The sequence below is a fragment of the Crocodylus siamensis genome, chromosome 4 (assembly GCF_052110815.1).
Source record: "Crocodylus siamensis isolate JL-2025a chromosome 4, ASM5211081v1, whole genome shotgun sequence".
NCBI classification, from domain to species: Eukaryota; Metazoa; Chordata; order Crocodylia; family Crocodylidae; genus Crocodylus; species Crocodylus siamensis.
In genome coordinates this window covers 64,890,485-64,906,291 of record NC_143398.1, presented here as the reverse complement: position 1 = coordinate 64,906,291, position 15,807 = coordinate 64,890,485, and the positions used below count along the sequence as shown (strand labels likewise).

At 52.7% G+C, this 15,807-nt stretch overlaps 2 protein-coding genes across 4 annotated transcripts in view; both read right to left on the bottom strand.

Moving 5' to 3' along the window:
• MSRB3 (methionine sulfoxide reductase B3) overlaps positions 1-15,807 on the bottom strand; it is a 128,718-nt gene that overhangs the window by 36,772 nt on the left and 76,139 nt on the right. The window lies entirely within an intron of this gene.
• On the bottom strand, positions 1,740-6,226 carry LOC149865799 (uncharacterized). The gene is made up of 4 exons (XM_090046283.1): positions 3,814-6,226; positions 2,886-2,982; positions 2,411-2,517; positions 1,740-1,873 (listed from the first exon to the last, which is right to left on the bottom strand). The coding sequence occupies exon 1, from the start codon at positions 6,224-6,226 to the stop codon at positions 3,896-3,898; it is 2,331 nt and encodes a 776-aa protein (XP_089902409.1). The 3' UTR covers positions 1,740-1,873; positions 2,411-2,517; positions 2,886-2,982; positions 3,814-3,895.

The following is a 15,807-nucleotide window of genomic DNA, read 5'->3' as shown; positions in this document are numbered from 1 at the left end:
TTGAAGTCAAGGGAAAACTTCAAAGAGCTCCTTTCTGTACATCCTTTTGTAGTCTCCACTCAGTCTGAATGTTTTGAATAATGAGTGTTATTACTGGTGTATTTTTCTAATCTTAGCTGTCCATTAGTTTTACTATATGCTTATGTAAACAAGCCATAGTGTTGAAATAATATGATAAGGTTGAGCAGTTTCTGTAAATACAGAGTGAATTAAAGGTAGCATGCGTCAACGTAACACAGATAATTTCATTTGTTCTATTGTACTGAGGATGGTACTGAACATCCTTACTATATTAATCTTTGAGAATTCTGAAAGCAAAGCAAAACCCTGGTATTTTCCCTTAAGTCCTTTTAAATATATTTATAAATTTTAGAAAGTATCAGAAAATAAGTATTAATACACACACATATATATTTAAGATAATAAAGCAGGTGGTAGAAGTTGTAAGCAAAGATTTCAGTGATACACTTTTGGAAATTGCTATTCATATCTATTTCTGGATAAGCCCTGGAATGACCAGTATAAATCATGACAAGGTTGAGAAGTACACGAAGTTCATTAACCAAAGAACCATATTACAAGCTGTAAGCAACTGACTGGAGCACTGAACCATTTGCACTACTGGTAGCTAAACACAGAAGTCCATGAGTCAAATTATTCTTTCAAAGGTTATTCCTGCCCAGAAAAGTGAAAATGAGGAGTCTGAACATGTAGTTTTGTGACAATTCTTTCCACTGGGAGGTAGGGACTGAAAACAGGCCATAGATTTTTACCCGTTATTGATGTTGGGGAACTGGATTCACTGTATAAAAGCCCCTGTCCTCCTCACTTCTTCCTAAATATAAGCGTGTTGTAAAGGGCTCGCTCCACCATGGTTACCCAAAGGTTCCAAACTAGATAGTCAAAGGAGTGATGTAAGGGGATGGGGGTGCGTCACTTACCGTGAGACCCTGATCCCCGGATGTCCCCTGGAGAGGAGGGGGTACGCGTTGGACCGTCCCGCTTCGCCGCTCTCGCCTGCCACGACTTGATGGAAATATGGGGTTCACCCGTGCCGGGAAGCTGGCGGTCCACGTGGGGTACAGTACCTCCAAGGTCCAGGGGTCCTGAGGGCTCCTCTACCCCTACACCCTCGCCCGGTCCTCCGGGGTGGGGAGCCTCCGTTAGGGCTCCCTTGTCTTCGTACTAGCTCCGCAGTGGGTGGGGGGGTACCCTACCCTGCTGGGCCCTCACCAGGAGTCCTATCAGCACCTAGTCTCCCTGGTGCTGATCGCTCCACTAGTCCTGAGGTGTCTCTACCTCTGGTGCCTCACTCTCTAGACCCGGGGGGGGGCTACAAGCTCTGCCCCCCCTGCCCGCGGGTCTTCCCCGCGGCCAAGCGGCCCGCAGCCGCCGGAGGAGGGTCCCTCCGACCGAGCCTCCCTTCCCGGCTTCCTCCGGTGCAATGGCCACCGGTCCCTTTTGTACCTTCGTCCCTTCGGGGCCTGCTGCGCCCCCTGGCTCCGCCGCCTCCGGCCTTGCAGGCTGGTGCTGCGCCGCTCCTGGCTTCGCGGCGGCCGGCCTCACTGCCGCCGCTCCCTGCTGCCCGGCTCCTGGCTTTACCGCGCCCGGCCCAGCTGCCTCTGGACCTCCGGCTCCCGGCTTCGCCGCCGCCGGCCCCCTGGCTCCTGGCCTCGCCGCTGCCGGCTCCCGCCACGTGGCACCCGGCACGGCTGTACCTGTCTCCGCCGCTCCCGGCTCCGCAACTCCCGGCCTCGCCGCTCCCGGCTCCGCGGCTCCCGGCCTCGCCGCTCCCGGCTCCGCAGCTCCCGGCCTCGCCGCTCCTGGCTCCGCGGCTCCCGGGGCAGGCTCCCGCTGGAGCCTCCGTCCTCCCCTGCTCGGGGTAGGCGGTTCCTTTTTATCTTCCCGCGCCGGTCCTGCGTCGGCGTGGTTCAAGTTCCAGGAAACTTTAAGTTCCCGGCCGGGCTTCCGGGTCCGGACCCAGAAGCGGGGCGGAACTCCGGGGTTCCCCGCTCGGGCCGGGCCCCTCAGGGTCCTGGCCCCCTCACACACCCCACCCCTCGAGACGCCGCTAGGTGTTCCCTTTGCTGTGCGATACTCGCCCTCCGAGGGCTTCTCCCCGTCCGCACGGGGCGGTACCGAGGGCTCGCGGGGGTTCTCTATCTCTCCCCACCGAGACAAAAAGTCTGCCACGGTGTTGCTGCGACCGGGTTTATACCCGATTTTAAATTGATAGGGCTGGAGTGCCAGGGCCCACCTCATTATCCGGGCATTTTCGGTTTTAGCCGAGTTGAGCCACCGTAGAGGGGCGTGATCAGTTATTAAACGAAATTCTCGGCCCAATAAGTAGTACCGAAAATAGTCTATACCCCAACGGATAGCAAGACACTCCCTTTCAATTGTAGAGTACCTCTGTTCGTGTTCGTTCAATCGGCAACTGGTGAATGCCACGGGGCGTTCGACTCCCTCCACCTCCTGCGAGAGGACCGCTCCCAGGGCGTACGCTGAGGCATCCGTCTGTAGGATAAAGGGGGCGTTAAAGTTAGGGGTATGTAGTACCGCTCCTCGGCACAAGGCTTGTCGGATCTCGTTGAACGCCTTGCGCCTCTCTGGGGTCCAGTTGACACGTGGTGGTTCCTTCCCCTTGGTGGTGTCTACCAGGCGATTCGCCAGTTCCGCAAACCGGGGAATGAACCGCCGGTAATAGCTGGCGAGCCCCAGAAAGGCCCGCATCTGCCGCTTGGTTGCCGGCGCCTCGTAGTCCCGAAGTGCCGCCACCTTATCCCGTAAAGGTCTTACCAGCCCTTTGCCTACTTGGAAGCCGAGATATTTAGTCTCTGATCTTCCCAGGGCACATTTCTTTGGGTTGGCCGTCAGGCCCTTACCTCGTAACTCTTGCAAGACCTGTCTCAGGGCCCAGAGGTGTTGCTCCCATGTCTTGGTGAAGATCACGATGTCGTCGAGGTAGGCGGCGGCATATTCCTGGTGGGGTGCCAGTATCCAATCGATTAACCTTTGGAAGGTCGCGGCGGCCCCATTCAACCCGAACGGCATCCGTTTGAATTCATAGAGGCCCCAGGGGGTCCCAAAGGCGGTCTTAGGCTGATCCTCCCTTCGCAGGGGAATCTGCCAATACCCCTTTGCTAAATCCAGGGTGGAGATGTAATTGGCCTGCCCGATACGCTCCACCAGTTCACTTATCTGAGGCATGGGGAAAGCATCAAACTGGGTGATGGCGTTCACTTTCCGGAAATCAACGCACAGCCTTAAGCTGCCGTCCGGCTTTGTCACAGCCACCAACGGACTCCGCCAGGGACTGCGGGAAGGCGTGATGATGCCTTGGGCCAGCATGCCATTAAGCTCCTCTCTAATCGGTTGGCGCCGGAAAAAAGGAATGCGTCGCCACTTTTCCCTGGCAATCTGGCCTGGTGGCGTCAGGATCTTATGCTCCACGCCTCTAGCCTTCCCCGGGGTCTCTGAAAACAAATCCCCAAACTCTACGACTAGCTGTTGTAACTCTTCCTGTTGGTCTGGGGACAGGGACGTCCCTTCCCCGAGTGGTCCCCCTTCCCGGGTCTTCGGCCCAGTCTCCCCCTCTTGACACTCCCCATCTACCGGCTCTCTATTTCTAGAAGGAGCCCGTGCGGCGGTCCATTTCTAGAAGGAGCCCGTGCGGCTCCTGCCACTCCTTCAATAGGTTGATGTGCAAGACCTGGGACGCCCTCGGATGGCCCTCCCTTCGGACTTCATAATTGACCGGGCCGGTTCGTCTGATGACCCATGCCGGCCCCTGTCACCGCGTCTCGAACTTACTATGAGAGCTGGGCAGCATCACCAACACCTTCTGTCCGGGCTGTAACTCTCTCTCCCGGGCTCCCTGGTCGTATCGGCCCTTTTATTGTCTCTGGGCCTGCTTGAGGTTGTCCTGGGCTGCTCTCTGGGCCTTGTGAAGTCTGTCCTGTAGTTCCTGGGCGTATTCAGCCACCTGGCGACCACCTCGTGCGCTGCTTTCCCAGCTCTCCCTTAGGACGTCCAACAAACTTCGGGGTTGGTGCCCAAAGACCAAGCTGAAAGGGGAGTAGCCCGTGGAGGCCTGTGGGGCATCCCGTACTGCAAACAGCAAGGGTGGTACCAACAAATCCCACCTGGCTGGATCTTCCTGTGTGCAGCGCCGGAGCATCCCCTTCAGTGTCGCGTTGAAACGCTCGACCAGCCCATTCGTTTGGGGATGATAAATTGACGTTTTTAGGTGGGTGACGTGGAGCACCTTGCACATGGCTGTCATTACAGCCGACATAAAGTTCTTTCCCTGGTCAGTCACGATTTCTTGCGGGATCCCGAACCAGGCAACCCACTTCATAAGCTCCTCGGCCACCTTGGAGCCTGTCACCGTCCGTAAGGGAATCGCCTCCGGAAACCGGGTGGCGTAATCAATAAGCACCAGTAAGAACCGGTGGCCGGCGGTGCTTCGTGGTAAAGGCCCCACCACATCAAGCGCCACCCTGGTGAATGGCTCCCATATAACGGGCATCACCTGAAGGGGAGTGCGCGGGGGTTTGTGGGGGTTCACTAACTGGCAGTGACGACATTCTTTACAGAACCTCTCCACGTCCTCATATAGGTGAGGCGAGAAGCACCAGGGTATCAGCCTGGCCTCTGTTTTCCTTTTTCCCAAATGGCCTCCCATTGGGTTCCCATGGGCTAATTGTAATAAGGGTGTGCGATAGCGGCAGGGAATTAAAAGTTGACTCCCCTCCCGCCCTGTCTGTGGGTCGGGCTTGATCCGATATAGCAGACCCTGTCTTAACTCGACCCGGGGGCCCTGTCCCCGATCCGCCGTGGGGCTTACCGATTGCCGCTCCCGTTGGAGTGCCTCCTCACGGAAGGGTCTCAGCTCCGCGTCCTCCTCCTGCGCCTCCCGGAAATGGTAACTGCTCGCCAGGCCGTCCAGCTCGCCCGGCCAGGGCGGTTCGGGTTCTTCCCCAGCTAAGCCTTGTGGGGGTTCCTTCCGAGGCTGGAGGGCGGCCAGCACCTCGTATATCTCCGGCCAGTCCCTCCCCACGATCATGGGGTGCAAAATATCTTCCTTCAACCCCACGGGCAGGCGTCTCGAAACTCCCTGCAGCCGGACCTCTAGGATCCGCCGCTCGAAGTGCGTCCTCTGATTGTGCAGGCAGACTAAGTGGATCCCTGCGCAACGCGGGGCGCGCCTCCATTCTACCAGCGATGGTCTAACTAGGGTCTGTGCGCATCCGGTGTCAATTACGGCCATGAGTGGTCGCTGTCCCACCCAGGCCTTTACTCGCAGCAGGGGCCTGGGGAAGGCATCTTCCCTGCCGCCGACCCCACAGTCCATAGGTTCCTCCCGGGTGTATTCTCCTGCTCTACTGCTACCTCGGGGGAGCGGGGTCCCCTTACCGGGGGGGTACTCGGCTTCGGTCGGGCAGGACCGGGCCAGGTGTCCCCTGCCGCCGCACCGGAAGCAACTAACACCCGAGTTCCCTGGGATCTTCTCAGCCTTACTTCCCCTGCCCTTTCGGGGGGAGCCTTCCGCCCTCGGTTTCCCCCAACCCAGGCACCGCCCTACCTGGGCTGCTATATATTGCTCTGCCAGCTGGAGAGCCTGTAGGGAAGTTGTGGGGCTGTGACACCTTACCCACTGTTGGGTGTCGTCCTCCAGGTCCGTCAGGAACTGCTCTAGCAGAACCTGATCGCATATTTCTTCTTTTGTGGTCTCCGTCGGCCTCAGCCACTTCATCATTTCATCTCTAAGGCTGTGCCACCACATCTTGGGGCTTTTCTCGCCCTTGGTCTTGTTTCCTCGGAACGCCTGTCGGTTCTTTTCCGGGGTGAGGTCTACGCGTTGTAGAATCTCGGCCTTCACCCGCTCGTAGTCACTGGCCTCGGCGCGGGTCAGGGCTCGGTAGGCTGCCTGGGCCAGGCCGGTTAACAAGACTCCCAGCCTACTGGCCCATTTTGTCCGGTCTATGCCTGCGGCGAGGGCCGCTCTCTCAAAGGTTTCTATGAAGGCCTCCACGTCGTCTTCCCGATTCATGCGGGGCATGTTCATTTCCCCGCTATACGGGCCAGCCCTTGTCTGCTGCTGTTGGAGCAAATGCTCCTGCACACTCGCTTGCCTTAAGGCAGTCTGCTGGTGCTGCTGCAGCAGCTGGGCCATCAGATGCAGCGTTTGCTGCGTCACATCCGAGCTCGTAGGGAGCTCCATGGTGCTGTAGTGCTCTCCGAGCTAGGCCGGGCTCTTTCCCGGCCAATGCACCAGTTGTAAGGGGATGGGGGTGCGTCACTTACCGTGAGACCCCGATCCCCGGATGTCCCCTGGAGAGGAGGGGGTACGCGTTGGACCGTCCCGCTTCGCCGCTCTCGCCTGCCACGACTTGATGGAAATATGGGGTTCACCTGTGCCGGGAAGCTGGCGGTCCTGAGGGCTCCTCCTCCCCTACACCCTCGCCCGGTCCTCCGGGGTGGGGAGCCTCCGTTAGGGCTCCCTTGTCTTTATACTAGCTCCGCAGTGGGGGGGGGAGGGTACCCCACCCTGCTGGGCCCTCACCAGGAGTCCTATCAGCACCTAGTCTCCCTGGTGCTGATCGCTCCACTAGTCCTGAGGTGTCTCTACCTCTGGTGCCTCACTCTCTAGACCCAGGGGGGGGGCTACAAGCTCTGCCCCCCCTGCCCGCGGGTCTTCCCCGCGGCCAAGCGGCCCGCAGCCGCCGGAGGAGGGTCCCTCCGACCGAGCCTCCCTTCCCGGCTTCCTCCGGTGCAATGGCCACCGGTCCCTTTTGTACCTTCGTCCCTTCGGGGCCTGCTGCGCCCCCTGGCTCCGCCGCCTCCGGCCTTGCAGGCTGGTGCTGCACCGCTCCTGGCTTCGCGGCGGCCGGCCTCACTGCCGCCGCTCCCTGCCGCCCGGCTCCCGGCTTTACCGCGCCCGGCCCAGCTGCCTCTGGACCTCCGGCTCCCGGCTTCGCCGCCGCCAGCTCCCCAGCTCCTGGCCTCGCCGCTGCCGGCTCCCGCCGCGTGGCACCCGGCGCGGCTGTACCTGTCTCCGCCGCTCTCGGCCTCGCAGCTCCCGGCCCCGCCGCTCCCGGCTCCGCAACTCCCGGCCTCGCCGCTCCCGGCTCCGCAACTCCCGGCCTCGCCGCTCCCGGCTCCGCAACTCCCGGCCTCGCCGCTCCCGGCTCCGCGGCTCCCGGGGCAGGCTCCCGCTGGAGCCTCCGTCCTCCCCTGCTCGGGGTAGGCGGTTCCTTTTTATCTTCCCGCGCCGGTCCCGCGTCGGCGTGGTTCAAGTTCTGGGAAACCTTAAGTTCCCGGCCGGGCTTCCGGGTCCGGACCCGGAAGCAGGGCGGAACTCCGGGGTTCCCCGCTCGGGCCGGGCCCCTCAGGGTCCTGGCCCCCTCACAAGTGAAAACACTATCCGCAGAAATGTACCTGTGCACGGACTTACTGAATGGGTTAGAAAGGGGGCAAGACTGAAAGAACCTCACTAAACCTCACAGCCTTCCTCTCTTTCCAACCTAGAACTACATAGAAATAGTGAAGAATGGGGAACCGGGTGTCAAGAAGACAGTCTCACTAATACATATCTCATGGCCCAGATCTTTGGACAAAAATTCCCCACTGAGTGAGAAACCATGGGGGAACCACTGAGCTTAGATTAAAATAGCATTAAAACAATAACCTTTAAGAGGCAAGACAATAATTCCACTCCTACTTCATTCTGCTGCTCCTGTTTCCCAGAGTTTTTCATAATGGGGCATTTTTCATATTATGTGAATTGTAACACCTGTGCTCAAGAGAGGAAAAATGGATATAGATCTATATACCTATATATATATATATCTATATATACACACACCTATATACACACATATATATACACATATATAGGTACATATACGTATAGGTACATATATATACACATACATACATACACACATACATACAATGGGTTTCCATTGCATTCCGCTCTTTGAAATATTAACATGCAGCCCCATTTAACTTCATTTATGAGTACTTAAGAGATCAACTGCATTTGTGACATACCACAGTTGTGAGACGAGAAAAGAAAAGTGCATAACTGAAAACAAACAGGCAGCAGAAAGGCTGTTTTCTCTTCAGTTTATGAAATTTCAACGGGAAGCATTCTGTTCCTCCTCCTCAACAGCAGCCGTGGAAGCAATGTGAAGACCATATCCACTGACTCCCATGTTTCTGTATATACAGTAACATGACCTAGCAATAGCCTCCCTATGAAAGATCTTACTGAAATTATTCACTTTCTTAATAGGAATAGAGTGTGAAAGAGCCAAGAGCCTGGAGAGAGGCTCAGCCAACTAGCCAAAGGCTGCTTGCAGATGTGAAGACATGCAAAAAACCAAAACCAAAAAAACACCCTTTACTGGAAGAAGCAGTGCACAGGTTCAACCCAGGTCTGCAGCATCTGTATAGATTGGGTACCTCAGCAAGGCTTTTTGGTGCCTTTATCTAAAGATGATTCAATCAGACAAAAGTGCCAAAAAAGCCCCACTAGAGCACCTGATTTATCCAGATGCTGCAGAGCCAGGTTGAACTAATGCACTGCCTCTTCTGGGCATGGCACAGGAGCATGACGACTTGTTGGGTTTTTGGGTTTTTTTGTTTGGTTGGGTTGTTTGGGGGTTTTTTTTGGGGGGGGGGGGTTGAGGGGGAGGAGGAAGGAGTTCCATGTCTGCAAGCAGCCTTAGATGTTGTAATGATATATCTATCAATATACCTATCTAATCTATCATCATTTTTTCCATAAAGTGGATATTGTGATTAAGTCATATAGAATATTAACATTCCAGTGTTAATTTGGAATGAAAATGAGTATCATACAACTTTTCAAAGGGTTGACTGAGTTTTATGATTCACAAGTAAGCATTTATTGTAACACCTGCTTAGTTATAAGGATGAGATACTACTGATACAAAGAGTGATACTGATTTGTTAGAGAAGAGACCAATAAAAAGGATGCGATTGTGGCATGCAAAATAGTGAAGACTAATAATTTCACTACCTGATGGGAAACTAAGGGTGCTAAGATATACAACTTAGAATGCCATGAACCAGATTCTTATTTTGCAGAGTAGAATCAGTTGAAAAATACGAAATACAGTTTGGGGGCTCTGGCCATGTTGATTAACCTTCATCTGATCTAAAGCTTAATCACATATTTGCTCTCTGGTTCAAACTCAGTGTAAGTTTTAACACGCTGCCCTGCCTTCTGCATAATGTCTACAGAATTAGAGAAAGAAGTTTGGACTTGCATGCACCCTTTTATCTGCTTGCCTTTAAAACTGTGTGTTCATTTGCTAACTTCACAGTTGCAGTACTATGCCACAAATTTGGGTAAAATTAATGCTTATACACTTTGGTTACTATTAAATTAATTTGGCAGAAGACAAATTGAATAGTCACCATTTCATGTAAGGATCAACACTGTTAAAATTTTAATGGTGATCACTGAACATTCCAGTTTAATAAAAAGCAGACTGCATTTTCCCTTTTACTCTTCTTTTGCAACAAAGTACATGAAGACTTAAATGTGCAAATGACAGATCTTGCCTACAATTACTTATTAGTCATAAATTTATAGCACTAATTCAAGGCAGTCAATAAAAGAACTATGAGAAAAACTTTTAATCTTTAATCTTTTTTTTTTAATCTTTAACTTACTTATACATCTTCATTTTTTTTTCATGGAACAGATTTCATAGTCTGCCTCCATTGTTTCTTGGTGACTATTCCAAATGACAGAAATAATAAAAGCTTTCCCCCATTTTTTATTTACAACCGTGGCATTACAAACCACACTTGTCAAAAGAGAAGACCATGGGTGACTGGTGCCACATTAGTCAGGGTGGGCACATACCCACCCAACGACCAGTCAGCGATTGGGGCGGGGGTCCCAATCTCACTGATGGGGAGGAAGGGTCCCCCCCCACAGCCGATCACAAAGTGGCTGTGGCACTCCTCCAGCGCTCCCACTCCCTGGCTGGCAATTGCAGGGGTGGCACCAGTGCTCCTGCCTGTCACCTAAGGGGTGAGCGCGACCAGTCAGAGGGTGCACCAGCACTCTCAAGGAGTGCACGTGCACCCCTTATGCGTTACCAGTGGAGAAGACATTAAGATTTGGAAATAATCTGCTTGTTTAATAAGACCCTATTTAAAACCAAGAAGGTAGAAATACATATTAGGAAATCATGAAATCAATGAAAAGGAAATCACGAAAATAATGAGAAAAGAGTAAATGTATAGTGTCAGGTTATTCCATTCAGCTGTGTTCTGTACAAGACTGAAATGGAAAATGGAAATGGAAAGCAGTACATTTAAACGGGACCTTAATACTCCTCTGACCCTAGTGTTTGTTTAGTACCTGGCCCACTCTCTGGTGTAAGTTAGACAAGTCTAAAGTGGGGTAAAGCTGTGGGTCACAATGACCCTGACACTGCCACCTCTAATCTTTGCAGTGGTATAAGGAGCCAAAACCTCCCACCACCAAATGTCACCTAAGTTGTAGATTTCTATCCCCTGTCCTAAAGGGTTATTATGGCAGCATGGGATTGCAGGGGTATTACTAGAGGACTACTAATCACAGTCAGACTTACCAATTTTCTCAGGTTGGTTGCAGCATAAAGAGCAAATTCCGCAAGATATTTCACAGATATGCTCTGGTGGCCCCGCCCCCCATGTGCCTCTGCCAATCAGTGCCAAGGGGCGGAGGAAATGAAGGGGTGGTGGCCATCTTTTCTGCTGCCCTTCATGCCACCCCACTAGTCAGCACCTTCCCCTCCCAGGCAGACTGGTTAACAGCAGCACCGATGCTGGGTCACAGCAGCATTGAGGACTGCTGGCTCCCACTGGGAAGCCAGAACGTTAAAGTTTTCTTTTTTTGATTTTGTGGACAATCCTGGATTTTTCAGTTTCCATGAAATTCAGGAAACTGTGGTTTAAATAGACCCTAGGTATTGGGCATGTCATGCTTAGTCACAGCCCTACACCAAAGATTGGCTAAGCGGGAGATAGAGGCACTGCCACAACAGCATTAGGCTGTCCAAGGTTTTCTTTAGGTGAGTGAAATCTTCCTGGGGCAGAATCTTCTGGTTACTCTGTGCCACCGGAGCAATAAAAACCAGTTTAAACAGGGGTAGGGTCAAAGCACTATGTCCTAATTCTTTTTGTGGCACCTGCTTCAGGTGCAAGTTTCTTGTACCAGTTAAATCAACTGGCTTGTACTACAGGTACGGTTTGTACAAAACTGTCCTGGTCTTAGCTGACAAGCTACAGGCCTTTTTTGTTTGGTGGTACTAATGCCTCAGACCAGCAGTAGGATGACTTTCAAATTCTGACATGCCTACACTAAATAAGTTAACTAGCCACTGAGAACAGCTGCATGTTAAACTGCTGGCAAGATCTGCAGCCCAGCAGGACCTGAACAACAGTACCATCTGCTGGCTACAGCATCCTAACATAAACCAGGACCTCCAACTGGTATGTCACCCTGCACTAACAACTCAGTCTGTCTCTTCCTCTTGCATACGATGAGAAACACAAAAGGACAAGATCATGCAAGGAAGCTGGGGATGCCCCTCTTCAGGATGGTCCTGTAACCAGTTGTCTAGCCAGCGAGGTAGATCAAAAGCCACTGTTCAGCGCTGCCATCTGGCTTCCCAGTAAATGACCAAATTCAGATAAATAAAAATAATTTTGTTGGCTACAAATAGCTCTGGAGCAGGCCCTTATTCTTTCACCTCTCTGCAGTTACTACCACATCCTATCTTATCTTGCAAAGTCCCATTACAATTTTTTAATCAAATATTTGTTTTTCTGGGTTTACTCCTTACTATATGCAGTGAAAAAAGTTACAATTTAGAGACATTCCCTAATTTAGAAGTGTTTGGAATTGGGAGACGGTCCCTCAGGTAGTAGCTTTTGAAAGAGGAAGGGCAGGGAAGGGAAGGGGGGCGGGGGGGAAGCAGCATGTGCCTGTCCCACAGCCAAGGCATCCAGGGAAAACTTGGATGCTTATCTTACCGCTGGCTGAAGCCCAGTTGCTTTCCCCAGGGCTGAAATGGCCAGGAAAGCACCAGACATTCCATTCACTGCTGGAGTACTGGGGACACAACCAGATACCAGCTCTCTCAGTCCAGACATGACAGGATCTCACTTTGCATGCAGAAACACCCAAGTCAGGTAGGGCTGGGAGAGGGCACCCTAGTGGGACCTGTGGGGACCAGCCAGAGAGGACACTCAGTTCAGGGACCCACCAACACCTCATGCCTAGTCAACATGCCTGTAGACTTCGAGCATGCCAGCAGGAGGCTGATGGAACTGCAAGCCGTGGATAAGCATGGCAATGGCTGCAGCAAGATAGTGCCATACCTGGCCTAGTGCCAGGGCAGGAAGAACCTGTGCCAGGAAGGATAGGGGCCCAAAAGTGGGTGGGTGGAGGGTGCACCAGGCACTGAATCAATTCACACCCAGGAAAGTGATTACTTGGCACACAGGCATTATTGCCCTGCCTACCACCCAGTCATAGATTTCAAAGACATTAGGGCTGGAAGGGACCTTGGAAGATGGAGTCCAGCCCCCCGCCCAAACAGCAGGAAGTCAGCTGGGGTCATAGGACCCCAGCAAGATAAGCATCCAATTTGCTCTTGAAGGTGGTCAATGTAGGTGCTTGAACCACCTCCGATGGCACCGTGGGGGCTCGGACAGTAAAGAAATTCTTCCTTATGTACAGCCCGAAACGGTCTTGCAGTAGTTTATAACTGTTTGACCTCATCATCCCTTGGGGCACTCTGGTGAACAAACATTCCCCCAGGTACTGGTGGTCACCCCTGATAAACTTATAGATGGCCATCAGATCACCTCTGAGCCTGCACTTTTCCAGGCCAAAGAGGCCCATGGCTCTCAGCCTGTCGTTGTAAGGTCTGTTTTCCTGACCTCTGATCATGCGCGTGGCTCTCCTCTGGACTCTCTCAAGCTTCTCCACATCCTTTTTAAATTGTGGAGCCCAAAACTGGACTCAGTACTCTAGCTGCGGCCTCACCAGGGCCTAGTACAAGGGGAGAATGACATCCCGGGATTTACTTGAGAGGCATCTATGGATGCAAGCCAGCATTTTGGTTGCTCTACTAGCCACAGCATCACATTGCAGGCTCGTGTTCATCTTGTGGTCAATGATGACCCCCAAGTCTCTTTCTTCCATAGTGCTAGCCAGTGTAGCACTGCTGAGCCTATAAGGGTACTGCAGGTTTTTTTCTCCCAAGATGGAGAACCTTGCATTTTTCAGCATTAAACACCATGATGTTCTCATCTGCCCATTTGCTGATCTTGTCCAGGTCAGCCTGGATCACCCGCCTGTCTTCTGGTGTGGATGCTTTTCCCCAAAGTTTGGTGTCATCGGTGAACTTGGCCAGTCCGCTCCTGACTCCAGTCTGCTCCAGACTCTAAACTTGACTCTGATGTTGATTAGTTTTAGTGTTAGCTCGAGTTTGGAGCACTCACACATTCAGGCTAGCAGGGGCTTGCAGGATTAAAAAGTAAGAATCCTCACACACCCTCCCTGCCCCTCCTCCCCCATTCCTGGCTTCCCCACTGCCCCCCACAGCTCCCACAGTTTCCCCTGCCCCTCAGGGTTCCTCCCCACCCCCTGTGCTTATTTGTGGCCATCTGCACTGTTCTCTCAGAGGAGAAGGCAATGAAGGGTCAACCTGCCTGCTCGACCCCCACCACTACCGCCTGCTGCTTTTCTCCTGGTTGAGCCTGGTCCAGAGAACAGCAGCAGTGGTAGTAGTGGCCAGGCAAGCAGGTTAAGCCTTCTGTGCGTGCTGCCCCAGCACAGACAGCTAAAAGTAAGCAAGGGAAGAGGAGCGGGCGGGGAGGGGTAATGAGCAGATGCAAGCAAGGGAAGACAGGGCAGCCACAAGTAAGCAAGGAAGGAGGGGCAAGGAGCAAGGGGGTAGTGAGCTTGATCTGGGCCAGCAAGAAGGGGGCAGCAGGTGGGGAGTTTACACTAACATATTTAGTCTAATCTAGAGTTAGTATAACATGAGCTGAATAACATAGGAGATAAACCTAGACTGGAGTGACATAACTTTAAGCTGCTTAAAGAATGCTTAAAACTAGTTTTAGGTGTTAATGTGCAAACAACCCAAAGGTTACGAGCTCCAGAAGCCAAGTTATCATGTAACAAGGCCCTAATATGGATTCTAACTTCCGAACCAAGTAGCTGATGTGTGTATAATTCAGGGTTCTAACCAAGTATTTGGTATTTAGATTTGTTATCCAACAGATATCTGGACAAGTTATTAGAGCATCCTTGTTTTACAGGAAGCAGCAGTGCGTTACTTTGACCTGGCTCCACAGTGTCTGTATACAGCGGGTGCTTTAGTGGGGATCTTTTGGTGCTTTTAGCTAAAACTGACTCAACGAGCTATTAAATAAAAATGCCCAAAAAGCCCCACTAAAGCACCCAATCTATACAGACATCAGGTGAGCCAGGTCCAACTAACACGGTGCCTCTTCTGGGCATGTGCTGGGCTCCGTGCAGGAGAGTGACAAGTTTAAAGTAAAGCACTGCTTTTTTTGTTTGTTTAACATCTGCAAGCAACCCATGTACTTCAAGTATCGGTGTGTTTCTGGGGGAAGTAAACTGTAAACCAGTGCCCGTAAAATTAGAGCTCGAGGAAAAGATATGCTTAAGTAGCTGGGGTATCAACACTTGTCCTGGGAAACCAGTAGGGCTGTGTGAAGCTTCAGTAGCCAAACTGATTTGAAGGAGATTCGGCCTGATTCAGGGGCTTAAACTCCAAATCTGAATTGAATCAGTAGACCCATTAAAAAGGTCCAAATCAAACTGGAAGCCTCTGAATCGATTCGGAGATTCGGGCCATTCCCACTCGCCACCGCAAGGAGATGGACCCAGGCTCTGTGCCAGTAAGTAAGGGGTAGAGGAGGTGGAGGAGGGGGCCATGGGGGGGGAACTCCCGCCCAGCCCCCACTGGCTCCCCCAACCCCCCTGAGTAATCCCCACCAGCCCCAACCCCCATCCACTCCCCCAGCCCTCCCCACAGTTGCCCCAGCATCCTGGCACTTTAAAAAAAAAAAAAGAAAAGAAAAAGCAACAATCAGGGCCTCTGTGGGCTCGTAGCAGAGCCCCCCCATGCAGCAGGGATCATTCCCTCTGCCTGGCACCCACACAACAGTTACTGCATTGTACGAGTGCAGTGCAGCTTGGTAAGGTGCTGCGCACTGTCCCAGAGCTGGGGCAGCTCCAGCAGTCACCCAGAACCTGGCAGCGCTCGGCGTGAGCAGCCCCAGCTCCCGGACAGCACGCAGAGCTGTGCTGCACCCATGCAATGTGCCAGCTGCCCCATAGGAGGCGGGAGTTGATCCCTGCTGCCCTGCACTACACAGGGGAGCTCTGCCATGAGCCCCCAGGGGCCCTGATCACTCCTGCTGCAGCCAGCGAGTGCAGGGTTGTTGGTTTTTGTTTTTTTTTTAAAGTGCCGGGATGTTGGGACCGGGCAGGGCAGCCATTGGGGGGGGCTGGGGAAGTGAGTGGGGCCCCACTTGCTGCTGCCACGCTCTCACTGCCAACACTGCTGCTGCTGCCTGTTCGATTCAAAGGAGATTCAGCCCAATATGGTGGCCGAATCTCCAAGTCCAAATCAAAATTAGGACAGTGATTCTACTAATTGTAGTAATCAACTAATTGAATCACTTTCCCTCTGAAACAGCTGAAACTGAAGCTGAATCAAACACTTG

Bases quoted from the DNA above. Each gene is read 5' to 3' on its own strand.
- LOC149865799 (XM_090046283.1), bottom strand. From the start codon at position 6,226: ATGGAGCTCCCTACGAGCTCGGATGTGACGCAGCAAACGCTGCATCTG.